At 53.9% G+C, this 19,819-nt stretch overlaps 1 protein-coding gene and 1 non-coding gene across 3 annotated transcripts in view; one reads left to right on the plus strand and one right to left on the minus strand.

Moving 5' to 3' along the window:
• Window positions 1-19,819, plus strand: part of DDX31 (DEAD-box helicase 31) — a 54,542-nt gene that overhangs the window by 27,791 nt on the left and 6,932 nt on the right. For both annotated transcript variants that reach the window (XM_045575185.1, XM_045575186.1), the window contains exons 15-19: window positions 1,618-1,668; window positions 3,111-3,250; window positions 7,556-7,637; window positions 12,992-13,103; window positions 18,560-18,725. In XM_045575185.1, the coding sequence (XP_045431141.1) occupies window positions 1,618-1,668; window positions 3,111-3,250; window positions 7,556-7,637; window positions 12,992-13,103; window positions 18,560-18,725 (551 nt within the window). The remainder of the gene's footprint in view (window positions 1-1,617; window positions 1,669-3,110; window positions 3,251-7,555; window positions 7,638-12,991; window positions 13,104-18,559; window positions 18,726-19,819) is intronic.
• Window positions 8,909-9,042, minus strand: LOC118708926. Its single transcript, XR_004984763.1, has one exon. It is a non-coding gene; the product is annotated as a small nucleolar RNA SNORA5 (small nucleolar RNA).

The raw sequence follows: 19,819 nt of genomic DNA on the forward strand, positions 1-19,819 counted from the left end.
AACCCCTCTGCCGCGAGAGAAGTCAGTTGGCAGTTGGGGTGACCCTCCGGGTGCTGGTTCTCAGGTACCTGCTGCGCCATCTGTCCGTTCTTCCACCCGAGTGATGCTTCGCTTGGGTTTGGGTTTGACCTATTTCTCCTTGGAGTTTTTGGTGGAGGAACCAGACCATTTGTCCCATCCGGACTTGCCCAGTCTGTCCTGGTGCTTACCTTGCCCCGTCCCCATAGTTCCTCTACGCTAGCAGTTACGTCCAGGCCCCAATGAGGCCCAGGTCCTGGGTCTGCTTTGGAGAATAGGTGACTTGCACTTCCTGTGGCACGAGAGCTGGTCCTCTGACTTTCTAGCTCACAGCCATTTACACAGCCTCCGAGGCCCAGTTCCGAAGGCCACTGGCGGAGGTTAGCCCCTCCTCCCTCTCCCTTCCTCTCCAGGTAACCATTTTTTAAAACTTGTTGGGGTTCCCCTTTATTATTTCTTATAGAAATGTGGGCAGACATACTTTATTTTCCTCATTTCTTACACAAAAGGGTGTCACACTCAAAATACACCCAGTGAGCCTCCTTGGGGACCTCCCTCTCAGGGCCGTCCATAAGGGGGGGCTGTGCCCCATCAGGGTCACTGTCCCTGTAGGCCTTGGGGTTTTGCCGAGCCTGCAGCACACGCTGCCAATCCCAGCAGCCTGTGCGTGAGAGTCCATTTGTATTTTTGCCAACGTGTCCTCAGGATGGCTTTCCAGATGTAAGATTGCTCTGGGTCCAGGGCAAGTACATAGCAGTTTTGCTGGATGTTACTGAATTCCCAGCACAGCGCAGGCAGGTGTGGCGCCCTCTCTGAGGTCAGAGCAGAGAGTAACGTGGTCCTGGAACCCGCAGGGGATGTGCCACACGGGGTCTGCGTGTGGGAAGTGCCCAGGACGCATTGGTGGGGCTCTTGCTGCGATGGCAGCGTGAAGAGTCCAGTGCAGGCTGGCTGCTGAGGGCCAGAGGAGCCGCAATGGCCAGAGCGGAGTCCGCCGTGCAGGTGGCAGCCAGCCGGAAAGAAAGTCTTCATGGCCCCGTTCTGATTGAGACGCCAGAGGCAGGCGCTGCCTGGGCCTTGCTGCTCGGGGCTGTCGGCAAAGGCGCAGGAAATGCTTTGTGGCCGCCTCCACGAGGGGTGCTGGGTGACCTTCCAGAAGCCCGCCTAGGCACAAGTCCTTTGCTCTGCTCTGCTGGTGGGCAGGGATGGGCTGGTGACCCAGGAATCATTCCTCAGTGTTTCAGACAAAAGGTAAAAGTGGTAAGACACGCGGGAAGCTTTCAGAACCCTCCCAACACACAACTGAGAACCACACGTGTAAGGACCCGGGCTCCCTGTGGGGACAGTCTAGTTGGGAGTGGCTGTGGCCACTTCACCACGGGTTCCAGCACTTACCCTGAGTCAGAACTGGGAACCACACATGGACTGGTGGCTTCCTGAGACTGTGTGCAGATGTGTGTGTGTGTGTGTGTGTGTGTGTGTGTGTGTGTGTGTGTGAGAGAGAGAGCCCTCTTCCTCTGCATGAGGTTATCAACAGATTTGTGACCCCCACGTGGTTCAGAAACTCAGTCCTAAGCCGTTTTCTTTTCTGTTTTAAAGGATATTGCAGCTCGAGGCTTAGATCTCCCTCAAGTCACATGGATTGTTCAGGTAATTTTTTAGTTGTTAAGGTGTGAGCTCAAGGCAGAAATATATGATCATGAGTAGATGCGCTGGCTTTAAGTAGAATAATTATTATTACCCTCCTGGGTGTTGCCCTGGTAACCAGGCAGTAACCGGCCTTATCTGCACAATTCTCCTGACATCTTCCTTGACTCGGCCCACCTGGCTGCTGCTGCAGCGAACAGCCCGCCTGCAATTGGGAGGAGTCTGCTGCTCCCAGCTCCAGGCCTAATGCATGTCACGCAAAGTTGCGGCAATTTGAAAATAACCGGCGTTACCCGGGCCCCTGGGAGGCCTCCTTGTGTCCAGGAGGAGATGGCTCAGCTGTCCTGAGAGCCGTGTCCTGTACATTGACCTGCAGGGGCAATTAAGTCCCTGACAGCCTCTTACACAGACGCAGCCTCAGACACTTTGCCAGAGGGCATGGGCATCAGCGCTCGGGCCTGGCGGTTTAGTTGCTTTTTCTTTTCGTTAGTGTGCAGAGTGGTGTTTTCAGGCCCTCTGAGTGCAGCCAGGAGACACATGCCCTGTTTATGTGAGTCATGGTTTATTCACATCCTGTTGCAGCCACACGCCTGTCACCGGCCGGGAATCTGCTCCCCGCAGGTGATCACTGTGACGAGAGGGGCCAAGTCTTTCTTCCTGCTGGCCTCAGAGCACATTAAAGACGAGGAGGCAAGGGTGGCTGGGATGTGTGCAAGGCCAGACATGGGGTTGGCATTTAGAGCCCTCTGTTGTGAATATTGACTAGTCTGACATGCCCTCTGACCTTTGATTCATGTAGCAGCAGAGGGCAAAAAGGAGAAAGAATATAGGGTCAGTTTTGATGATGGTGAAGTTCTTGCCATAGACGACATAGGATGCTGTGCGGAATACATCCCGCGGAGTTCTAGGGCCCTTTTCCCTGAGGCAGGAGCACTGCCCGTGGGGCAGGAGCAAGTTCCTGTGGGCCCAGCCCAGAGCTGACCTCCGGTCAAGGTCATCGGCCCCTTGCTCTTTGCCTGTCAGGCTCCTCTGCGGCCTCCCCTCCACTGCTGTCTGCCAGGGAGCAGGCCAAGGTCATGTGGTCGTCTGCAGAGGTTTGCCCCACCTGCCCATGCTTTCACCTTGCACAGTTCCCTCCGTGAAAAGATGCAAATAGGAAGCTGCAGAGACCTGTGGAGAAGTAAAATTAGAAGGGAGATACTGGGACGAGGAGACATCTCGTTTATCTGAAACTTGGCCGCTGTTCACGCTGTCCTGTCAGCCTTGTTATTTCCAATGAAGCAGGAGTTTCAGGGTTGAGTGACTTCTCCTTGTGTTGTGTTAGGGTAACCATAGCACCAGGATTTAATTCTTGGGATACCTGGAGGCAGGTGAGGGGTATTGCACTTCCAATTAATGGCAGTCCCTTGATGTGTGAATGCCTTCATTTCTGTTGCCCTTTTTAGTACAACGCTCCGTCTTCAGCCTCCGAGTACATCCACCGTGTCGGGAGAACCGCCCGCATCGGCTGCCGTGGGAGCAGCCTGCTCTTCTTGGCTCCTTCGGAGGCAGAGTATGTCAGCTCGCTGGCTTCTCACAAAATCAAGTGAGTCAGAAACCCGCGCGGCTCCGGCTGATCTCACCTAATTAACTTTCTGTCGCTTCTTATAGCGGCTGGGCCTTGTAAGCTGACGAAGAGCCATTAACCCTTGTGATCCCTAAATGAGTCCCAGAATAGCCAGTGGCAACAGCTAAAACCCTTCATGCCATCAGCACATGACAACTCCCATTGCGTCGTGAGACTAAGTCATAGGGACGATCTGTCGCCTCCGTGTTCCTTGCAAGGAGGCCCGTGCTTCGTTCTCTGACAGCCGGCTTCTTGTAGACCGTTCTGTTCACAGTTTTTATTTCTTGCAATTAATGTTTTGTACCTTTAAAGGCGGTTTATCTTTGTTTTATTTTGTTTAATTTTTAATCTTATCTGAAGATATTTTCCCCATTGCTTCTCAGAGAGAGTGGAAGGGGGAGAGAGAAACATCCATGTCAGAGGCACATCAATTGATTGCTCCTGCTCACACCCTGACCAGGGCAGGGAGCAAACCCCATACTCTTTACCCATCACACGGTTCCCCTCCCTCAGGGAACAAACCTGGAGGAAGTCCTTGTGGCCACTGGAGCGTGTGAACACGCTCTGGCCCGTCTCGTCAGGCCTGGTCAGGTGGCAGTGCCTCCCTGTCCCCCACCTGAAGCCCTGGTCCAGCCCAGGTCACGGCGCAGAGGACTCGGCGTGGGAGCTGCGCCAGGGGCTCCTGCCAGACCCAACCTCCCTGAGGAGAAACGGGAAAGGCACTGAGGGTGGCGCTTTCCTCGTGGCTGGGAGTGCCAGTGCCAGCGTGCGGCACCCACCGGAGCCCAGGATTAGTATTTTATTGTGTTTCCCACACAACCTCTGGCACCTGACCTGACAAAGTCTAATGATAGGCTTCTAAAGTTCTTACACTGGTCCACGTTCCAGAACTTCTGCTCAGACATAGCACAGCGGTGCGTCCCATGTCCTGGAGGCACCGGGAGAGCTGTGTCTGCGAGGATACCGAGAGCCACCGGTGACGCCGGCGCTCAGCTCAGCCACACGGCTCAGTGTGGGCTCTCGCCTGCTGGTGCTCCCCTTTGCCCAGGCCTGTGCTCTCTAAAGCATCCAGTAGCACTGCAGTGCTCTCTCCTGGGAAATCATTGCCCCCACATCTGATCCTGCTCTGGGGACCCCGGGCCACCCACTGGGTGAGATGGGCGCACAAGGTGTCCCACCCCCGGAACCTGCAGGGCTCTGCTCTCCCCTCGGCACTCTGTCGGGGTTGCTGGTGTGCGTGCGCATGGACTGCGGCTTGTTCAGAAAATGTGTCTGATCTTGGGTTGGGAAAGGCGGAGATCCACTCCTCTGAGGCCTGGTCAGGTTCACGTGGGCTCATTTACTGTCTCCTCCTGACGCAGTTTTCCATGGAACGGTGGGTCCATTCTTACTTAGGAGAGAAAGCTCATGCTGGCCACTCACTCGTCACCCAGAGCTTCCTCTCGGCCTTGGAGAGGAAGCTCAGAGGATGAGGATGGGATACTGAGAGAGGAAGGGACTGTAGTCTGTGGAAGGAGAATACCAGCTGGTGAAGAACATTCATTTGGGGGAAAGGCCTGTAGGTCCAAGCTCACAGGCTTCTGCCCTGAAAAATCACCATGGAAGTGCCTGTGCCCAAACCCTCACTGCGGCCAGTGTGAGCCGCTCAGTGACGCTCAGACCCGGGTCACAGTGCACAGCCAGGCACCAGCGTCCCGTGTCCACGTGAGGAGGGTGTGATGTATGTTGAACATCTACTGTAGGCTTTTCTCAGACTTAAAACAAAAAAATGAAATCTCATAAAAAATTAATGGCAGAGTGCACTATGAAAAGAAGCAGATGTAAACATTTTTGGAATCCAAAAGATACTCCCAAATATTTATTATTTGTTTTTAGAATCTTTATGATTGATTTTTAGAGAGAGAAACGACGATTTGTTGTTCTATTTGTGCATTCATTGGGTGCTGCTTGTATGTGCCCCAAGCAGGGATCAAACCTGAAACCTTGACATTAAGGGATGACACTCTTAACCAGCTGAGCTACCTGACCAGGGTAGAACTCCTAAATATTTTTTTTTAATTTAAAGGAGGAGGATATGTGTGTCTGTTTTTATGCTCAAGCACCGGAGAGCCAGGCAGCGGGCTGCCGAGCTGCTGGAATGGCTGATGAATTGCAGGGAAGAATCGGGAGGGTAGCAAGGCCCTCGCACACCTTGCTGCCTGCTTCACACTCCAGTTCCCTGTGGCAGATGGGGCGGGAGACAGGTGCCCTGCTCGTGCTGCCTCTTTCTAAACGCTGCGGAAAGAGCGTTTCTAGTCCTCTGACTTCTTTGTGCTTGCCAACTCCTTCACTTGCCCCACTTTAATGAAAGAAGTTTCTAAGGAAAGTCGTCATTGCTTTATGAAAATGTAAGTGCTTCATCAAAACGCGTGTTTCTTAGATCAGGCATAAGACAGTTTCCTGAATTTATTTATCTCCCTCTTCTTGAGTAAGGTGGGTGTTCAGATTTGTTGATAGAGCCATCAGTAAGCAGAGCAGATGCGCTTTGTTCTCAGAAGCAAAGGTTTCTGAGATGGGAGGAGGGCCCTGCACGCGGTAAGCTGCCCCAGCGCACGCTCAGCTCCTGTTCCCGGAGGTCAGCGGTCCAGCTTGTCCCGCGGACCCACGCACAATGGAGCAGCTGGCCTGGTGGGCATGCCTGCGCTGCCAGGCACTGGGAGAGCCGGCCGCTGTGGCACGTGCAGTTCTCTGTACCCCTGACTGATAGCATTACTCCTTTCTTCTGCCTGTTCAGGGTTTGACCCCAAGTTCTCATGCCGCTCTTACTTTTGTATTCCTCCTTCATTTGTCCGCCAGCAAGAAAGGGGTGAACAGAGCAAGGCAGACAGTCAAAGGATGGGATTGGGCTGGTTTCACCCTCCTTCAGACAGCAGGCACAAATATGGGCGAATTCAAAGCTGTAACAGTCCTCTCTCCTATGAAAAATAGATTTCCTCCCCCACTCCTGGCCTCCGTAAGTGCCCGCCCTCCCGCTCCCTCGCTGCTGCACAAGCTCTCCGGATCCGTGGCCCGGAGCTGCAGCAGCGGGGCTGCGGGCTGGGAGCACGCGGGAAGCGGTGACACATTTCAGGTGAATAGCTGTCAGCGCCGTGACATTTTCATTCATGGCTCCGGCAGAGTAACCTTTAGGGGGAAGGGGGAGCAGCGCCTGGTCCCACAGAAGCGCTTGCTGTTCGTGTTTTAATCTGCCGCTGCATTTTTTAACAAACAACAACGTGTGAGAAAAGCACTTATTTTTTTTTTTTTTTTTTTTTTTTTTTTTAATTTTTTTTTTTTTTTTTTTTAAATATTTTATTGATTTTGTACAGAGAGTAAGGGAGAGAGATAGAGAGCTAGAAACATCCATGAGAGAGAGTCATCGATCAGCTGCCTCTTGCACACCCCCTACTGGGGATATGCCCGCAACCAAGGTACATGCCCCTGACCGGAATCGAACCCAGGACCCTTCAGTCCCCAAGCCGACGCTCTATCCATTGAGCCAAACCGGTTTCGGCGCACTTATTTTTTTATGATCTGTTTCCTGCCCCAAACTCCCTTCCTTTTCCCTTCTCCCCGGGAAGTGCCGTCAGCCGCTCCCGGTTCCTTGGTCTCTGATGCGTGCCGCACGTCCCACGCTGGGCGCGGTGGCCTCTGCAGGCAGGTTGGATGGCTGTCTGGCCCTCGTGGCTCTGGCCGAGACTGTGCCCACATTCTGTTCTCAGCCGTTGGCACATGGCTCTGACTCCACAGAGAGCATGCTCCTCACTTGGTGTTAGGAGACCATCGGAGACCTTCGGGTGGGTTGGAAGAGAGCAGGTGGCTCACCCCCCGTTACGGATCGTGAGCTCGCCCTGCCGTTTTATTAAATTCTAAAACACAGGACTATCTGTGTTTGGTAAGAGCGTCGTCCTGTTATGCCAAGGTTGTGGGTTGGATCCCTGGTCAGGGCACATACAAGAAGCAACCAATAAATGCATAAATAAGAGGAATAGCAAATGGATGTTTCTCTCTCTCTCTCTCTAAAATCAGGATGAAGCGAGGGAGGGAGGGAGGGAAATTCTAAATGCAGCCCACTGAAAATTCCCCCGGGAGGGAGGGACTTACTGGGACCAGTCCCCCGTCCCTTCCTCCTAGGCCCCTGGGGGTGAGGCCAGGCCCTCCCTGTGGCGCTCCTGCGGCACACCTGCCAGGAGAAAGGCCAGTCCTGGCGTCGGGCCCGGGAGTTGGGAAGAAGGAGTGTTTATTTTCTCTGCTCTCCTCTCTCAGCACTTCGGAGATGAAGATGGAGGATATTCTGGCTGTCCTGACAAGGGATGATTCTTTCCAAGCCAGACGCGGTGGTGGCCAGGTGAGTTTGACTGCTTGTTTGCTGCTGACAGATGTGACTCACTCTCCACTGGGGCGGCGGGGATTCTGGACGGATGGTTGTGTGCTGTCAAGCAAAGTGCATGTGTGAGGACCAGCAGGTTCCGATGAGGCCCAATCTGACTGAGCCTTCTCTCCACTGCTCCTGGGTGTTGGGGGACCTCATCCGGTGGCTGGGCCAGTGTCCTCTGGACGACCGCCCGGCAGGCAGGCTTCCCGCCCAGGCCACCCCTCGGCCTTACCGCCCAGCCTGACGGGTCCTGTCCCATTGTCACCAGTGACAACTGACGAGGTCATCCACCCAAGACGACAGGTCTCTTCTCAGACACACTGAGTTCATCATTTGTTTAATGTGTGCATACACAGAGGAGGAGAGTTATGGTCATTAAGAAGAAAACGTTCATTCCGTGTGCAGTCCCGTACGGGGTCCTGCACTGTCTCGCCGCCAGGCAGGCCTGCCCGCCAGCCCTGCCCCCGCAGCAGCACACGTGTGTGAGTGTGCGAGGGAGTGGGTGGCATTGCCGTCAGTAACTCTGTCTGATACACTAATCATTTGGATATTTCACATTTGTTTTCTGGTGCCTGAGGATAGACTGGGAAATCAGAGCCAAATAGACCAAGCTTAAAGAGGTTTTATCTGTCAGTGTGGTGCTAATTTGGATCGATATTCTCCCCGAGTTGGGGACTGGGTTTGACTGGCCCTGACAGGAGTTCTCTTGGTCGGAGAATACAGAGGGAAAGGAGAGGAAAACCACAGCGCCTGTCGCCTGTGAGCTCTGGGCCCGGGCTCGGGCTCCTCTAGCCTCCCGCCTGCAGAGGGGGAAGCCCAGGCTGCGGAGGTGAAGGGACGTGGACAAGGGCACACCAGTCATCGGTCCTCCTGGGATGCAAGAGCAAGCAGTCTGATTTCACAGCACACCCCTTACACGCCAGCATCCTCCCTGGAGCAGCTAACCCGGGAAAATGGGCTGCTGCCATTTTTATACAGCTCATGGTAACCGTTTTTATAGACCAAAACTGGTCGGTAATTGGTCCACAACAAAGCTCCCCGTGTGTAAGAAAAATGGTTAAAGACTCAGCTGATCAACAAGCTGTGTTCGACAATGTTTGGTGGAAAACCTCCTAGCCACGGTGGACTGAGAACCACCCTTCCTAAGATGTACCATCAGGACAGCTGACCAGTGACCAAGGACACGCCTGGTCTTGACACGCCTCTGCTCTTCTAGTTCGGGTTTTTATTTATTTTTTTTTTCTTGGGGTCTGTAACCATATTTATCCCTGAGGCCCAGCAGAGGGGATCAGGGCCCATGAGTCACAGTGTTTCTATGGCAGCCGTTTGGGCCAGTGTCTGCCATGGATGGGGCAGCACCGGATCTGACATGGCTGCAGGTAGTTGGGGTTTTAATGTCCCCACAACTTGCCTGGTGGCCTCAGAGAGCTCTGCAGGGCCCCGGGCGAGCTGCTGGAGGGGGCCATCGGGCAGAGTGGTTCGGAGCATGGTCTCAGGTCACTCCTGGTTCCCCTTCCCAGCGGTGTGGCTGGCCACTGCTGGCTTCTAGTCCTCAGCTTCTCCGTAGTAAACGTAATGGTGGTTTCTTCTCAGGAGGATGCTGGAGGATGGAGTAAGAAATAGCCCAGACCCCAGCACAGCTGCCGTAGGGCATTGGCTGTATTTGCTGTGGTTCTTACCAATCATTGCCATATTGTCACATCGCTTCATAGCAGATGTGGCACCAGAGCCCGCTCAGTGACACCAAGCCTTCTGCATGGCACCAGCAGCTGCGGCCCCTCTGCTCCGCAGGACACGGGGCCCAGTTTGCCTCGAGCCTGGCCTTGGCCTGAGGCCAGCCTGAAGCCTTGCTGAGTCCAGAGGGCCAGACCCAGGGTCGCACACTTGGGTGTGTATCCGTGCTTCACAGCTGATGGCTCTGCCCTGGGGGCCGGTTAGCCTCTCCCAGCCTTGGGTTTTCCATCTGTACAACGGGGGGAAGCAGAGTGCCCATCTCACAGGGTGGTCAGGAGGTTTAAATGAGTCGAGGCACAGAGCATCTTGCACACACTGCACCCCAGTCTCCTGCCCTGATACTTTTAAAGTTTGTGGTCTTTGTTTTTAAAAAGAAAATGCTAAGCATTCATGGACCCAAAACACCCAGTTAACTTAGAAAACTCCTCCGGGGTTCTAGGTTTCCTGTTGATGACAATCTGACTTGTTTGACCCATTTTAACTTGAATGCAGAGGACAGGGAACAAATAGACTAAATTGACAATGTTACTCATGATCACGTGGACACACAGCCTGAGAGCTGTGAACAGCAAGAGGAGAGTAGTGGAGGCTGGGTCCGGCTTTGGTTCTAGTTGCCGTAGGAAGTGCAGTGCATCTTGTTGGCTGTGTGCACTGGGGCAGCACATGGCCGGTGCTGGCAGGTAGGAATGGGCTTCCTACCTGCCAGGGGACGGACCTCCCCATGCGGAGCCGGGTGGCTCACTGCCCTGTCCTCCACTCACCTGGTTGAAGCCTGTTGTAAGTGTCCCCTTTGGCACATACGCTTCTGGGCTCCTGTATACAGAAAGCGAACCAGGGAAGCATCTGTAAAATGTATATTTCATATTTAGGCACATAAAATATACATAGCTGCGCCTGGGCGTATGAGTTCACCACCTACAAAGAGAATACATTTGATCTCTCCACTTTCCCAGGAAGCCCTCAGAGGTTTCTAGGGAATAAAACTCAGCTTGGCAATAAAGTGATTAAAACAAAATCCTTCCATTTAGTTTTAAAACGCTTTAGAAGTTAGCAAGATCAAGACACATGCTTCCCCCCGAAAAACCCGTTCCCCACTTCCGCTCCCACCTAGCACTCTACACCAACAATTGGGCGCCGCAATCTCCAGCTCGTCTGCTGGTTCTGATGGGCGTGGGGTCATCTCCACAAACACGTTTCTCCTGTGAGGGTTTTGTCCTGTGAAATACGCCATAAACTCATCCTAACAAACACTGTCACTGTCTCGCAAGACATTGGAATTAAAACAAGATCACCAGCCCTTGCATCGCATCATGCTCTTTGATCGTCTGTCCACCCCAGATCGTAGGGTCTCCAGACAGGGACCGAGTGCGTGCGGCTGTTGGGAATGTCTTGCCAGACGGCTTCGGTCCACTCGGTGCCGGCTGGCTTCATTAGCCAGCGCTGAATCCGTGCCTTCGGGGTGCTGGCGCGTCCTGTGGGGCCCCCGTGCCCCCGGGGCCTGACCCACCCTCATTAGGGGAGCAGCTTGCTTGTCTGGGCTGAGCCGCCTGCGTCACTCTGCCCCTCCGTCTTCGGTTTAAATTTAGACTGTCCTCCCCACAAGACAGCTAGAAGTGCCTCCCTCACTCTCAGGAGGGGCAATTTTAAGATGGAGTGTTTCTGGGAGCGGGTGGGGGTAGGAATGCATGCTTTTCCTAAAGTATAGTATGTTTTCTGCCACTAACTTTTCTCATTTTGACTAAAACTGACCTCATCATTTCAGACGTGTGAACCCAGTTTTAACGCCTCTCTCTACATATTCCACTCGTATACACACTCACATTTTTATATGTGTGTATATGTAATTTTTTTTTTTGGTTGGAGAAAAAAAGATGCCTCATTTTGAAACCTAAAGGGGGGAATAAGAAAAGCCCTTTGTAATATATTGCCATATTATCACTAAATCCCCTGACAGTTGTGTCACAGAAGCAAGTCACCTGTCACTTAAGCTTGAGGTCTCTTTAATTTTCTCCTGGAATTCGCACCAGGCTGTCTTTAATTTGAGGCCTTTATTGGAATTCTGAACCCTCTCTGCCTCTCTGGCTCTCAGATCTATTCTGAGAGCTGTTACAGAATGTATACAATAACCAACAGAGGGATTCGGAGGCTGAGTCTGTTTATTTAACACTCTGGAGGGATTTTTGTGCTTATTCGGTCCTGGCTGCCCGGCTTTCAATATCGCTTTGACAGCCATTCTGCCCTTCTCATTAATTTTAAACAGTTAAAACACAGGAAAAAGAGGGAAAAGTTTTCATTATTAAAGTGCTTTACTTTTTAATAACAGAGGATTCTGTCCGCCAGGGGAAAGGGCATCCTCGCTAATTTCACATTCGTGTCTTTAAGAAACGCGAGGAAGGTGACAGTCGCGCTGCGGAGGCGGCTTAGCGAAAGGAGGGCAGCACAGAAAGTTTGCATTTCACATCAGTTAAGCGGGAGAAGAAATCCTTGTTAATGACAACAGCAAATGTCCACTTTCGTAACACGGCTTCCGAGTGACTTTTCTCCTGACATTTGAGTGGAGGATACCCTTAGGGGCCTGTGCTGTGAAATCAGCTCGACTGTCATCAGCCAAACAGGAGCAGGGATGATGTGATAAAACTAAAAACATTTTCAGGGTGTTCAGGCTCTTAACACAAAGGTGAGTGTCGATTGGGAAGAAGGGGGCTTTTCTTCTCTCCTTTGTTCTCCTGGCGGCTCTCAGCCGAGGCTCAGGTGAATGGGGCAGGCCGGCAGCCGGCCAGGCGCACTGTCCTCTGCGGTCAGAAGGACTGGGCTGGGCCGCCTGGTTCTCCCCGTTCCCTCCTCTCCGGGGGCACAGCAGAGGCTGGTAGCCCATTCACAGTCACCGTGTCAGCCGCATGGGCTGCGCAGCATGCTCTTTTGCATCTCAGTTTCTCCTTCAAGCATGTGTGTTTGTTTTAAGATGTGTAAGGAACAAAACACTCATTTGGGGTGGGGGGGCTATAAGGAATGGAAATCATTGCGGTGGTTAAAGGATGAAACCATTTTATTAACCCGTCCCCTCTGCAGGGTCTTTAGTGCACACAGATACGATTTCTTATAGGGACAGCCAGGGGGCGGGGGGGGGGGGGCTGGGAGAAGGAGCTGCACAGTCTGGGGGCAAGGCCGTGCTCTCTGGACCCGGGGAGCTTACCCAGAGGAGCAGCGGGGGAGCGGGGAGATCTGGGCCTCATTAGGAGGTAAAGAGTCTGTTTGAGAACAACGTGGCTTCATTGGTGTTTTAATGCCGGAATTGGACCTGGAAAATTCCAGAGTGTCTCCAGTGGACTTCCAATCTGAGCATGCGTGCTAAGAGGCCGGGAAGAAAAGTTAGTAAATAAGTGAATAAACACAGACCGCATCTGCCCCGTCACAGCCATCCTTGCCTTTGCCCGACGTGAACATCTTCATGGCCCCTTTCCCTGGTAATATTGAGAGGATTACCCTGCCGGCCCCGAGGTGGTTACTGTGATTCACTGTTATTAAATCTATTTTAAACTGCTTCATTATGCCTGCTCTGACTGTCTCTCCTCTAATCCTCCCATCGCCTCCAGCAACCCCAGGCCGCTGGCTCCCAGGAAACCCAAGAGCGAGCCACGGTCTTACAGACGTTGTTTGAGGATTACGTGCACTCCTGCGAGGGGACGGTCGCCTGGGCCAAGAGAGGTCAGTCCGGCTCCCGGTGCGTGTGGGTGGTCAGCCTGGTGGAGGCACGTGCGCACGTACGCCCGTACGCCCCACAGATGGGTCGAGAGACCGAGCTGGCATCTCTGCTCACCAGCAAAAGCCTTCAATCTCCCTAATGCTGCGGGGCTGGGAGGCAGGCACGGAGGGCTTTAACGTGATATTAAATGTTAATTTCATCCTTCCGCGAGGTTTGCACAAATGAGGCTTTATCTCGGCTTACATCATGACCAGAGCTCTGACCCGGCAGCGTGCGGCTTAGCGATCCATTTTTCTCCTTTGAAAACCGGATAGGAGAGAGAGGACCTGTCAGTAGAAATACCTGTAGAGATGGAAATTAGAGGTGAAGGACAGGCTGGCGATATTTGACCTGAGCAGTGCCTGTTTAAAAGGACAAAGAAAAATGAGAAAGCACCACTCCGTAGGGCGTTTACAAAAGAGTTGGGCATTAATCTAATATTCAGACCCTTTATGGGGTAAGTTGTCTCCTGGGACCCCCGAGCATGAGGTGTGGGCCTAGCAGTTCACGTGAGTGCAGAGCGGAGTGGAGGGCTGGCAGCTTCTGTGGTGGAGCCTCGTGGGACCTGGCTACTGAGGCTTCCATCCAGTGGGAGGGCCACAGTTCTGGGTGGTTACCTGCTGGCTTCCTGTCTGTTTTGTTCATCTTTACACGAGGATACTTTAGGGGGGAGAGAGAGAGATGTGAGAGAGACATATCTATTGGTTGCCTCTTGAATGAACCCCAACCTGAGGCCTGGGATCAAACCTGTAACCCAGATACGTGCCCTTGATCAGGAATTGAACCTGAGACCTTTCAGTTCTGGGGCCAACACTAACCACTGAGCCAACTGTTTTGAGAAAAATGCCTGACTGGTTTACCAGTACGGCAGGTCCTCAGATAGCATCGTTCTGTTAAAAACTGTTGATGAGATGCTGCAGGAACTCCATCTTATTTAAGTCAGTAAGGCTGTGGTGAAGCCACTTTTGTTCTATCGATATTTCGTTTTGCTTAAAGCCGCAGAGCCTATCCACGACGTTAAATGAAGACTTACTGTGTACGAACCCCATGGCATCCTTTCTTTTCTTCTTCTTAGGAGTAGGAATTTTTTTTTTTTTTTAATCATTTAACAAATATGCATTGAGCTGGGCACTGTTCTAGGTGCTTGGGATATGCCGGATCAAACCAGACAAAATCCTTACCTCTCTGACATTCCAGCGGGAGGGCAACACGTTAAGTAAATTACACACAATCAGCCTATGAGAAGGCGATCTGAACTGTGTGGAGCGGTGGCAGGCAGAGCGCATTGTAAGTGGGGTCAGAGTGAGTGTTGTTAAGGTGACGGCAAGAACTCTGAGGTCAGGCCCCTGGCGGGATTCCAGCCCGTGGGACTCAGGAAGGCAGCCAGCATGTGGGGCTGGGGCAGAGGCAGATCACAGCAAGGGTCTGGGGCACCTGCCTCCAATGAGGCTGTCAGAGGGCTCGGGCCAGCGCTGTGTGTGGCCTGGCAGGGGCTTCAAAAGAATGGATTTGGGGGTAAGGGGGGAGCTGGGGGATGGGCCACAGGCTGACCATGGCCATCAGGAAATAGCTGGTAAACATGGGCCGGCCAGCCGGATCACCTAATGCCTGTCGTGTATTTAGCTCTGAGAGCAGGCCAACTGCACAGGTGAAGGTGAAGTCCCAGTGCTCGCCCCTTAACCGCTGGTACCCAATCAGCATGCTTCCTTCCAGCCGGGTCTGGTAATAGCCTGAATACAATCCCGGCATTTCCCTGACTGAACCCAACAGCACCTAAGGGGTTTCCGAAGGGCCTACCTTAGAGCTCCGCAGAGTTGGGCTGCTTGCAGTGCCTTAGGCACTCAGCTTGCGGTGCTGCACATGCCCAGGCTCTGCTGCGGATGGCAGGGTTAACGCACGCCGCGGTGAAAGAGGCCAGCCAGGCCACAGGTATGGGCGGCGTTCTGGCGAGACCAGACCTGCTTGAAGGTGTCTGGGTCATAGGAGTGAACGTCACAGGAACTGGTCCTTAGGGAATGTGGTTCTGTGTCTTCTCATCATTACCACTGACCTTGTTAACACCAAGAAGCAGAGGCACTGTCTTCCTTTGGGGGGGGGGGGGGGCACTAGGAAGTAGCTGTATCTTTGTTCTCACTGGCTAATTAGTTTCCACACCAGATTCCTGTGGCCAGTCAGTCACCCCTTCAGGCCTCCAGCTCTGCTCCCCCCATCTCTGCTGTCACTGAGGCCTGGGCTCGGAGGGCTGGGGGTCTGCAGGTAATCCGCTGCAGACATGTTGAATTTACAACGTGGGCCAGCTGCCACACCCCTAAGTGATGCTCTTTGCATTTCAGTCTTTGCATATGCAAAACCCCACTCCTGACTCGCCTCCCTTTGTGCCTTTTCAGAACCCACCTCATGAATAATTAACAAAGCAGCTGGGTTTTGCCTTTGTGGCAGAAAACTATTAAATAGTTGGAAACTGGGCCAAGAACGCATTTGTTTTCCTTTAGAATTTTCTGACCCAGTCCCTGATCATAGCCAGCGTTAATTGTTCCGTTTCCAGAAGCATAACCCCCTTTCCCCTCGTTTTTTGCATCTTTTTAACTAGAGATTCAAGTGGCAAAAATAGTGGTAACGAAAGTTTGAGCTCCAGACCCTTTCCCTGCAAATTCCCACTTCTGCAGTTCGCTCCCCTTCCCCAACTCCCACCCCCACCTTCGGGCCTCCCCTGAGAGCAGGGGTGCTGTGCGCAGGAGTTGTGTTTGGCTTGGGAGGGAACTCTCAGAGTCAGGACAGCCGAGGCCCCAGGCAGGTTAGCCGCTCCTCGCAGAGGTCAGAGGCAGCCGGGCCGGGCCGGGCCTTTGTCGCTCAGAGGAGGACACCAAGCCGCTGTGTCCCCCTCCCCGCCCCTTCCTCTGGCTGGTGGCCGCAGTGATGTCAGGGCGGGAGGTGTGGGTGCCGGACTCTGGACAGACAGGTGCTCCTCTGGGGCTAGACTGCACTTGGCTCCCTGCTGCCTCCTTGACCCTAAGCGTCTATAAGGCCATCTTTCCTGATCAGATGCCAGGAATAATGCCATTCTCTGAGAGAGGGCAAGATGTCCGCGCAGCGTACTTCAATCTAGATTTCCCTTCATCAGCCGTGTGGCTCTGAGCCGGGACTCCTGACTGGAGTGCCCCCAGCCTGGCCACAGCTTCCTCTCTCGTCCCGAGTAAACGTCCGCTTTCATTCCTTCTCTGCTCGCCCTTGTCCTGCCCCACAGCCCGCTCACTCTGCGGTCTGGACAGGGCCCCTCGGAGGGTCCTGCCAGAAGCTGCCTGCCCCTGAACTGCCTGCTTCTCTGAATCATCCAAACACAGGCACCCACGCTAGGGTGTGAGGACGCAGCCGTCCCCTCCCCGGTGACGGAGGTTCAGAAAGAATGCTGCCTGGCCGGTGGTCCTGGGAGAAAGCACTCCCGCCACCTCTGGGCAGACTCAGTTCCATGTAAGGCTGTGGCCCCCACGCCCCCTGGCACTGGCTCTTGGGGTTGGTGTGGGGCAGGAAAAGTGGGGAGCGGGCAGAGGGGGCTGGTCTGCCCAAGCGGAGGACAGGGCTGAAGGAGAGGCTGAGCCAGCGTTGGTTATAGACTTGAACAGCGTGCTTCATTGGCTTGGCTTCCGTCTGGTTTCTCAGACAGTAAGCGGTGGGGCTGGGGCAGGGGGAGAAGAGGCTGGGCTCCCGGGCCGGGCGGCATGTGCGCTCTCTGAGGGCGGGCTCTGGGCTCTGTGTCCCGGCCTGCCATCAGCCTCCAAGCAGCGGGAGCCATCGGGTTAGAGTAGGGGTGTCGAACTCAATCAGAGAAGGGGCCAAAATCTAAAATCCAGCCTAAATCGCGGGCCGAATGGTTTACTGAACAGTCATAAACTGTCATTGTGATGGAAACACAGCGGAGTGCAGTGATGACAGCGCGGTGCGGGCCACATTGCAAGGCCTGGCGGGACAGATTTGGCCCGCGGGCCTTGTGTTTGACACATGTGGGTTAGAGTGTTCTTTGAGAAAAGCAGCAGTCCCCAGATATGAAAAAGGGGAGTAAGCACAGACTTAGAGAGGGTGCAGAGGAGTTGCCTTGGTTATTATTTCTCATCGATTGGGAAAAGGAGTTCACTTTGCTCAGTAAATAGAGCTTTGATGGATTCCCAGGACCTTCCTGGAGCTGATCTGCTAAAATGACACTTTTTATTACAGTTCATAAACGCCAGTCTCTGGGTGCTGCTGGGATATTACGGTTAAGCTGCGGGCAAACTTGCCAGTCCAGTGGCTCGGCAAGCCGGCAAGGGAGGCTGCTGTTCAGTGCCCGCCTCCCCAGGCATGCCCGCTGGGCTCTGGTGGCAGGAGACTGGCTGGGAGGTACAGTGAGCAGCAATGGCCCGGACGCTTTGAGAGCAGCCCCGCCTGCCCTGCCCTGCTGTGCCCATGAGAACGGGCAGACACTCTGTTGTCACTGTTCCTGCAGACACTCCAGGGGAAGTCTTTCCCCAAAGGGTGTGAGTGGACGTGGCCAGAGCGTCACTCTCCTGGGACTGAGTCACCAGCGGGGCTAGGGCGGGACCACTGCCTGCACTGTAAGACTGGAACGTGCATGATAGGGTGTCGGATGATGGCCACTAAGCTGTTAGCAGTCCCCGGGCTGAGCTGTTTGTGGCCTGTTTTAGAAATGTAATCCTTTTCTTTCTCCTTTAAGACTTGTGCTTCACACCCTGGCAGGGTGGCTCAGTTGGTTGGAGTGCCATCTGTACAGCAAAGGTGGCGGTTCGATTCCTAGTCGGCACATGTCCAGGGTGCGGGCTCGATCCTCAGTTGGGGTGCATGTGGAAGGTGGCCAATCGATGTTTCTTTCTCACTTCAGTGTTTATCCCCCCTTCCTCTTTCTAAAAAAAAAAAAAAAGGAAAGAAAACCAATAAAAACTGTTTCATTTCCTTTTGGGCATTCTTGGAATGCGCAGTGTCAGTCAGGCCTGGATACTTGAGAATGAATTTGGTTTTAAACTCCCGAGAGTGCTGAAGTGGTACCAGTGACTCATCTGGATTGGGGAGCTGGAGGCGAGGCTTGTGGTGGAGGCAGCACTTAACCAAAGTTTACACACTCTGTGTGCCAGGTGCTGTGCTGGGCCAGGCCTGATGAGGAAGCGGGTACTGCCCTCTGGAGTTACTACGTGCTCAGTCAAGTCTGAGTGATGTTGGGTTTATCCAAGTGATAATCGGAGCCTGTAGGTGGTAGTTGGGGGTTTTGTTTGTCCCTGAGGGATTGAACAGCACGCAAGTTTGGGTTGAGGTTGCGGTGTATATTGAACTGCTGACTGGCCTGGCGAGGTGCCCACCCAGGACAGCCTCTGGCTGGGGTGCGTGCAGCACTCGGGACCCACCTGACAGCCTCCCTCCCTTCCTTTTCTCGCAGCCCTGCAGTCCTTCATCCGGGCCTATGCCACCTACCCCCGCTCGCTGAAGCACATCTTCCACATTCGATTGCTCCACCTGGGCCATTTGGCTAAGAGCTTCGGGCTGAGAGACGCCCCCCAAAACCTTGATGGCCCACCTGAGAAGAAGAAAGCGAATATGAAAAGGTAAGATGTGCAGATTTGCCCCAAGTCTGACGGGTATGGAGAGCAGGCCTTCTGTGTAACCTGCACTCTGATTTTCATGGTAAGTGACCACCAGTATCTGTCCTTCTCTCAGTATAAGTGCTTGGAGCGAGAGGATTCAATACCTAATTGTGACATTTTTAAGGCACTGGCAGAAGTTTAGTGGCGTCTTCAGTCGGGTCCTGATTGGCGGGAGCAGCAAGACAAATGTGTTGCTATCCTCACTGCCGTGGAGTGCCTGGGGGTTTCCCACTGTGGGAGCTCCTCCCGGGACAGCCTCGGGGCTGGTACGCAGGCTTCTGGTGGTTCCCTGAGGCTGGGCCTGGTGGCACACCTGGCCGGTGAGCGAGGCAGGCAGCTCTCCCCCTCGCAGGGCCCGGCCGCTGTCCTTGGTGCCGAAGGGCAGCCGCAGTGCTGAGCGCTCCGAGGTGAGCACAGGGACGCCCTCCCTCGGAAGCTCGTTCAGGACCCTCCTGGTCTAGGGAGAGGAGAGTCGGTGAGGAGCATTGCCCTGTAGGGGCTCCTGGCTCTGAGCCCATCTTCACACATCAGGAGGCCCCTCAGCAAAGCCCATTGGTAACTTCCTTCCCCACACAGCGTTCCCCAGCTGGCCCAGCCCAGGCCGGACCGCGGTGTGGGGTGCCATGGCCGAGGCGAGCACAGGGTTTGGGCTGGTTGGCGTTCTTGCTCCCGCAGCCTGTGGGTGGGACACAGTGCACAGGTGTGTGGGCACAAGAACCCTTGAGTGCTCGGGACAGGCAGTTTGCATTGTGTAGCCTTATTTTTGCACATTAACCGCAAATGCCCAGACCCACGTGCCCTCTGTCTAGCAGCAAGCCTGCAAGCAGCGTGCTCCGGGACAGTGCCATCGCGAGGCATTAGCCTTCGTGGCATTAGCCTTTTCAGGCCCAGTTTCTCTGGCGTGAAATGGCAGGGAAGGGCCACTGGCGGGCGTGACGTTGGTCTTGGAGTCACGGGGTGTGGGCCACAGGTCCAGCCCCGTCTGGTGTGTGCTTGTGAGCTCTGGGCCCTATTTTGCCTCCATTTCCTCAGTGATGGGGGAAAAGGAAGTCTCT

Source organism: Pipistrellus kuhlii, unplaced genomic scaffold, assembly GCF_014108245.1.
Source record: "Pipistrellus kuhlii isolate mPipKuh1 unplaced genomic scaffold, mPipKuh1.p scaffold_m20_p_68, whole genome shotgun sequence".
Taxonomy (NCBI): domain Eukaryota; kingdom Metazoa; phylum Chordata; class Mammalia; order Chiroptera; family Vespertilionidae; genus Pipistrellus; species Pipistrellus kuhlii.